The 7,097-nt window shown below is 54.8% G+C and overlaps 3 protein-coding genes across 3 annotated transcripts in view; all 3 read left to right on the top strand.

Annotated features, from left to right (window-relative positions):
• ETH_00004495 (uncharacterized protein) overlaps positions 1 to 603 on the top strand; it is a gene marked incomplete at both ends in the record, with an annotated part of 1,029 nt that extends 426 nt beyond the window's left edge. The window contains one exon of the mRNA XM_013373152.1: positions 36 to 603. Within this exon, the coding sequence (XP_013228606.1) occupies positions 36 to 603 (568 nt within the window). The remainder of the gene's footprint in view (positions 1 to 35) is intronic.
• A 2,856-nt stretch (positions 604 to 3,459) lies between these two features.
• ETH_00004490 (uncharacterized protein) lies at positions 3,460 to 5,238 on the top strand (the record flags this gene model as incomplete). Its single annotated transcript, XM_013373151.1, has 5 exons — positions 3,460 to 3,471; positions 3,670 to 3,789; positions 4,037 to 4,171; positions 4,624 to 4,703; positions 5,031 to 5,238. The coding sequence occupies 5 exons, from the start codon at positions 3,460 to 3,462 to the stop codon at positions 5,236 to 5,238; spliced, it is 555 nt and encodes a 184-aa protein (XP_013228605.1).
• A 351-nt stretch (positions 5,239 to 5,589) lies between these two features.
• ETH_00004485 (glutathione s-transferase, putative) lies at positions 5,590 to 7,086 on the top strand (the record flags this gene model as incomplete). The annotated part of the gene is made up of 2 exons (XM_013373150.1): positions 5,590 to 6,053; positions 6,360 to 7,086. The coding sequence occupies 2 exons, from the start codon at positions 5,590 to 5,592 to the stop codon at positions 7,084 to 7,086; spliced, it is 1,191 nt and encodes a 396-aa protein (XP_013228604.1).
• Between the last annotated feature and the right edge of the window lie 11 nt (positions 7,087 to 7,097).

The raw sequence follows: 7,097 nt of genomic DNA, 5'->3' as shown, positions 1-7,097 counted from the left end.
GCTGCTGCTGCTGCTGCTGCTGCTGCGGGTCTCAGGGCTCCTGAGCTTTTCTGCGAAAGCTCCACGGGTTTCGAAAGTGACATTTGGTCTGCTGGAATTGTTCTTTGTTTGCTGCTGTCGGGATCTTCTCCCTTTGAAGGCAGCAGCATTTTGAGCACCCTGAGCCCCCGCCGCCCCGCTGCGCGCAGCAGCAGCAGCAGCAGCAGCAGCGAGGGCCTCCGCAGAAGCCCCAGCGGGGGGGCCCCCTTCGGGGGCCCCCAGCAGCAAAGCGAGCCCCAGGGGCAGCAAGCCGACTCCGTCAACCGCAAGCGGAGGCCCCCCCAGTTTCAGGAGGCGAGCAGCAGCAGCGTGCCCCCTGCCGCTGCTGCTGCTGCTGCTGCTGCTGCTGCTGGGGGGGACGGGGAGGCCGCGGGGGGGCCCCCGGGGGGGCCCCCCGGGGCCGAGGCGGTGCGGGCGAGGCTGCAGGAGGCCCTGGGGGGCCCCCAGTGGGCCTCCGTTGCTGCAGCAGCAAAAGATCTCATTCAAGAAATGCTGAATGTTGACGCGCGGCTGCGCCCCTCAGCAGCAAAGATCTTGCAGAGTGCGTGGCTGCAGTCCGACTGACGCCCGCATCAGCCCCGCCCGGTGTACGTACACCCCAGACGCTAGAGCAGCAACGCCCGTGGACGTGCTGCAGCAGCAACGCTCGTGGACGTGCTGCAGCAGCAACTCCCGTGGACGTGCTGCAGCAGCAACTCAGGTGGACGGACACCCTAGTCGCTGCAGCAGCAACTCGGGTGTACTTACACCCCAGACGCTACAGCAGCAACTCGGGTGTACGGACACCCCAGACGCTGCAGCAGCAACTCGGGTGTACGGACACCTCAAGAGCAGCAGCGGGAATTGGGGTGTATGTACACTTCACGCGCTGCAGCAGCAACTCGAGTGTACAGACAGCTGAGCCGCAGCAGCGGGAGCTGAGGTGTACGTACAGTGGGTGTGCGGGTTTGGGAGAGGGCGGAGTTGGGAAGGAAAGAATTTGCATATTTATGAACATAAATATATATTTATAAATATATATTTATATATTTATAAATTATAGATGTATAAATATATATATAAATGTATATATAAATGCATATCTCGAAACGCCCCAGCAAGACCCCCGCAGAGAGGCGGCCGCGGGCGTTTCTGTGTTGTGTTTGCGGAGAACAAAGTTGGAGTTTGAACACAGCCGTTTGGCCAACACGAACTGTGCGTGCTGCAGCAGCAGCAGCAGCAGCAGCAGCGGCAGCAGCAGCAGCAGCAGCAGCGAGAACGCCGGCGACTGCTGCTCTGTCGGGGCGCGCAGCTCCGCAAGCCGCGCCGCAGAGGGGCCGCAGCAGCACGCAGCCCCGCTGCTGCTGCAGCAGCTGCTGCTGCTGCAGCAGCTGCGGCTGCTGCTGCAGCTGCTGCTCCTCCTGTGCAGCGCTTCAGCAGAAGAGAGGCCGCTGCCGCCCCTCCAAACAACAACTCCACCAGTCGCGAGGTTTGCTGCTCCTGGCCAGCTGCAGCAGCGGGAGGCTGCAGCAACAAGCTGCAGCAGCAGGCTGCAGCAGCAGGAGCTGCTGCGGGTTTGCTGCTGCTTGAGGATTTTGCTGGTGGTGTCTGTCGTGTCTGCGGCTTTTGCTGCTGGTTCTTTCTGCTTCTGTTTCCTTCCTTTTGCTGCCTCCCCACAGAAATGTAGTGCGCAGCAAGACCTGCGGGCTGCAGCAGCAGCTGCTGCTGCAGCTGCTGCTGCAGCTGCCGGCTTGCGGCCCTTGAGCCTGAAGCTGCTGCTGCGGCGCCCCAGGCCCTCCCTCCCGAGGCTGCTGGTGCTGCAGCCTAGGCGCAAGCTGCTGCTGCTGCTGCTGCTGCGGCACCCGGCGCTTGCGCGGTCAGTGGGGCGCGGCGCGAGGTGTCTGTACACCTGAAAAGAAACACTCTTTCAGAGTCCTCGCCCCTCCACTTCGTTTTCATTTTATGTAAAAGACACTTCTTGCTGCAGCCAACTAAGACTGCTGCTTCCTTTCCAATCATAATCTCCTGTTCTCCTCAGCTCCCCTGCTGCTTTGCTGCTGCTTTGCTGCTGCTGTGCTGCTGCATTACTCTGCTGCTGTGTTGCTGTGCTGCTGCGCTGCTCTGCTGCTGTTCTGCTCTGCTGCTGCGCTGCTCTGCTGCTGCGCTGCTCCGCTGCTGTGCAGCTCTGCTGCCCTGCTGTTGTGCTGTTGCTGCGCTGCTTGTCCCTCCGGCTGCAGCCCTGCTGCTGCAGCATACAGTTTCTTTGAGGCCCAGTCAAGGGCTTTTTTCTGCTGCAGCAGCAGCAGCAGCACTTCGCCTTTTGTCCCCTGATAAGCAGCAAAGTGCAGAAGGGCTTGGAGCCTTTATTCTATACTTAGGGGCTGGGTAATGAGCAGCAGCAGCAGCAGCTAAATGCTGCTGCTAGGCCACGCTAGGCACTTAACTATGGCAACACTCTGAAGCAGCTTTATTTAGCTGCTGCGCCTATGTCTTCCGCTGAAAGCAGAATTAGCAGCAGCAGGAAACCAGCAAGCGCAGCTGGCTCGCTGCTGCTGCTGCTGCTGCTGCTGCTGCTGCCAGCAGCAAAGGCATCAAACTAAATATATTTTTTAAAGCTCTTTTAATTCATCTAAAATTGAGGCAAAATTAAACGGGACTAGCGGGGAGCCGAGGCTCGACTTCGCCGCGCGTGGTCAGCCTGCTTTCTGTTTGTATTCAAGTTGGCGCTGCGCCTGCTGCTGGTGCCTCGTTAAAATTCGCGGAAAGAGGCTCTAAATGCATATTAATTACGTTTAAATTCATAAATTGCAAATTAAAGAAAATGAACAGTTAAAATAGGGGTTCAAGCGGCACTGCCACGGCCTCTGGAGGCCCCCGTTCTGCGTGGCTGATTGTCGGCCGCGGCGGTGAGCGCGGACGATCGCCCGGCTCAGAAAGCTTGAAAACTGCAACAAATGTATTTCTTCGTTTAATTTTTGCATTTGAATTCTCAATTGCAATTCAATAAGTCTATTAATCTTGTCGAAGAAGCCAGATCGCCCGCGCCACGCCCGCGTCCACCTGCGTATCGATGCCGCCTGCAGCTGCAGCGACTTCTCCTGCTCCTCGCAACTGCCACAGCCGAAATTCAATTTCCTTTTTCTTTTCTATTTAACAAAATAAAATCGAAGTCCCATTTGATCCGTTTTTCACTTTCCCGAGTCGGCCGCGGCGGCCACAGAACGGTCACTGCCGCCTGCGCTGCAGCACTCGAGTGGGATCCCGCGATTCACCATGTATTTCTCCATTTTTCCGTTTTTTATTGGCCTTTTTGAGTTTATTCTTCGCTCTATTTCTCCTTTTAAGTCAAGGCAAACTCCCGGGTCCCAAGGAATACTGGAAATTCCCATTACTGCATCGGTGAAGACTCAGTTCAAGTACAAAAGCAAGTTCCGGTGCCTTATGCCTACACAGGTGCGGCCGCCGCCAGTTTTTTGCTCATTTAAACGATAAAATACTTTTATAATTTATTTAAAATAGTATTATCTTCTTCGCTGCAGTTCGGCGGTCAAAAAAACCCTTTTCTCGCAGCGGTTGCTCCTGAATCGGCCCGCCGACGCTGTCACGCTGCTGCTGCTGCTGCTGCTGCTGCTGTGCTGCTTCTGCATACAGGCTATATCACTGGCCGGGGGCCTTTTGCTGCTAATTTATCTCGTGACTCATCTCATCCGGAAGGTTTCCTTCGAGATGTACTTCAGAACCTTCTTCAGAGAAGTCGCTTCTATGATGCAGGTAACAAGCAGCTCAGCTGCAGCAGCAGCAGCAGCAGCAGCAGCAGCAGCTACTGCTGCTGCTGCCTCCACCCTTAGCCACCTTTTAAAGATGCGTTTCAGCTCAGGCCCTCTGCTGCTGCTGCCGCTGCCGCTTCCTCGCTGCCGCCTCCGCGCTGCTGCTGCTGCTGTTGCTGCTGCTGCTGCTGCTGTTGCTGCTGCTGCGGGCACTGAGCCGCAGCAGCTGCAGCGTGTGTGTGGGGCCGCAGCATCCCGGGGGAGTGCAGCAGCTGCGCTGGAGGGCCCTGGCCTTCTTCGGAAGCTGGAGAGACTTTGCTGCTCCGCGGCACACAGCCCAAGTTCTGGGGCTCATTTTGGCTGCTGGGGGCCCCGACGCGAAACATGTGAGCAGCAGCAGCAGCAGCAACAGCAGCAGCAGCAACAGCAGCAGCAACAGCAGAAGCAGCTGCTGCTGCTGCTGCTGCAGGGTTGTTCTAGAATTGCTGCTTAGTTGCTTCCTCTTCTTGGCTTCTTTGGTGATGGGCTATTTATTATTTATTTATTATTTATTACTTATTATAATTGATTTATTATTTTTTAATTGTTTTTTTATTATTTTGTTTTGTTAATTTCTTTCGTTGAATTTACTTTTGTTTTCCGATTTATCAACTGTGTTTTTTCGCTTTTTTTTCGCACTCTTCCTCTTTTGCCAATTTTTATTTTTTGATTTATTTCTTCTTTCATTTTATTTTAATTTATTTATTTCAATTATTTTTATTTAATTCATTTTAATTAATTTAATTTAATTTATTTTATTTATTTATTTTATTTAATTATTTTATTTGCTGCTGTCCAGGAGGCTTCCCGAATTGCGTCTGAGTTGGCGGCCGTTGAGGCTCCTTTAGATGCACATTTTGTGAAGCAGATCCACGGCAGGTAAATTCAAATTGCTGCTGCTGCTGTTGCTGCTGTTGCTGCTGCTGCTGCCGTTGCGGTTGCTGCTGCTGTTGCAGCAGACGGTCACAGAGCAGCAGCACTAGTGCAGATAAGAGCAGCTGTAGCGGCTTCCGCAGAGGAGCTTCTGCTGCGAACAGCAGCAGTAGGGGCAGCAGCAGTAGGACCTGCAGCAGCAGCAGTAGGAGCAGCAGCAGCAGCACTAGCAGCAGCAGCAGCACTAGGAGCAGCAGCAGCAGCACTGGCAGCAGCAGCAGCACTAGGAGCAGCAGCAAGAATGCTGCGAGTTGCTGCGCGTGCGGTTTGCAGGCGGAACGGGCGAGCGCCGCCGCTCCAGAACAAGTGGACTGCTGCGGGTGCTGCTGCTGCTGCTGCTGCTGCTGCTGGGCTGGCGGAGGAAAACAGCCTCAAGTCCCGCGTTTTGCTCGTCCTTGCTGTGGCTTACTGGGAAGCAGAAAGTTTCTGTCGAATTGTTTTAAATGATCCTGCAAGTTGCTTGCTGGTGCTCGCAATATAGCAGCAGGGAGCAGCAGGAAAGCAAAGTTGAACTGGGCGCTTTCGCCGCCGCCAGACGGCCCCGAGCTCCACTTTTCGGAAGCTTCTTCGCAAAACGAACCATTTTTAAGTCTATTTAATTAATCTGCAGATTTGTTTGTTCAAATGAAACCAAAGGGGCGGAAACCGCGTTCAGAAAATCCAGGCGGCAACGCCGAACTGTACAGACACCTGAAACGCAATTCAGAAACCCAAACGCGCAGTGCCGCCCCAGCCACTTTTCTGCGTCAAAAGTTGGAAACGTTTCGCGAAATCAACACATATTATTCTTGAAAGTTGTATTTAATCAATTACTTCTTCAGTTTTGCTCCAAATGACTATTTCGTACCGCTTTCCGCCGCTGCTGGGCTGCAGCCGCAAGCGCGCAGTGAGCGCCGCAGCAGCAGCAGATTTCAAACCCTGCAGACTTTCTGAACACGCAATTGGCTTTTCTCGTTTTCGTTTTGCTTCCAAACATGCAAAAAGACAAAAAGACTTTTTGCTGCTGCACTGGACTCTCAAGAGATTAGCAGCAGAGTTCCTCTTGGAGCAAATTCAGTTTCGCCGCGCCGCCGTTCTGCAGCTGTCTGCGCTCTGCGCAGAAGTCGCAGCAGCAGTGGGGGCCCCCAGCATGCAGCAGCAGCAGCAGCAGCAGCAGCAGCAGCAGCAGTTGCTGCTGCTGCCTCCGAAAACCTTCTCCAAGTTTCCCATTGGGCGATTACTCGAAAGCCGCTTTCCTTCAGTCGTTTATAAACCCTCGGAAAACGTCAAGGACGTTCTCGTCTACCTCAAATGCAGGTCTGCTAAACCCTAAACCCTAAACCCTAAACCCTAGGGCTTCAATGCAAATACATTCAACATCCCAAGCATTAAACCCTGAATTGTGCTTCCCACCCCCGAAACCCTAATCCATACATCCAATGCCCTAAGCCCCAAACCCTAAACCCTAAACCCTAAACCCTAAACCCTAAGCCGAAAAAACCCTAAACCCAACACCCCAAACCGCACATCCAACCCCTAAACCCTAAACCCTAAACCCCAAACCCTAAACCCTAAACCCTGGAGTTGGGGGAATTGAATCTTTTGTTTGTTTTGCTGCCGCAGGGGCTCCGTGGACGCAATTCGTTTGCTGCTGCGGCAGCAGCAGCTGCCGCACGCGGAAGTGCACGTGGACCGGAGCTTCAGCAGCAAAGAGATCAGCAGCAAGTTTGCTGCTGCTGCACTTCCTGCTGCTCTTCCTTACTACTGCGACGAAAGCTGCCAAATGTCTGGAGCAAAAACAGTTCTGATGTATCTCGCGAGGAAGGGAGGTTTGGCTGTGGGGTCTGGGGTGTACGTACACCTCGAGGCCGTGGTGGACTTCTGCTTTGCTGCGCTGCACACCCTCTGGGCAGCAGACTGCTGCTGCTGCTACCAGCAGCAGCAGCAGCAGCAGCAGCTCCTCAGCAGGGACAGGGCCAGGGCCCACTTCTGCAGAGACAAGCTGCTGCCGCTCCTCCACTCCTTCTGTTCCCTCCTCCCCTCGCAGCTGCAGCAGCAGCAGCAGCAGCAGCAGCGGCAGCACGAGGCCTGCAGGGACGCCTGGGAACTCCGTGAGCCCGGGACCCCGCACAGCAGCAGCAGCACCAGCAGCAGCAGCGGTGGAGGCAGCAGCAGCGGCAGCGGCAGCAGCAGCAGCGGAGGATGCAGCAGCGAGCAGCTGCTGCGGCTGCAGAGCGCTCTGCTGCAGTGCGTTCCAGCAGGAGGCTGTGCGTCTCCGCTGGTGCTGCATCAGTGTGCTGCTGCTGCTGCTGCCGCAGATAGAGGGAGTATCTGCTACACGTACAGCTAAAAAAGGAGAGC

The sequence above is a fragment of the Eimeria tenella genome, genomic scaffold, assembly GCF_000499545.2.
Source record: "Eimeria tenella Houghton genomic scaffold, Eth_scaff121, whole genome shotgun sequence".
NCBI lineage: Eukaryota > Apicomplexa > Conoidasida > Eucoccidiorida > Eimeriidae > Eimeria > Eimeria tenella.
The sequence above is the reverse complement of the archived record's forward strand: the minus strand, read 5'-3'. Positions and strand labels throughout refer to the sequence as shown.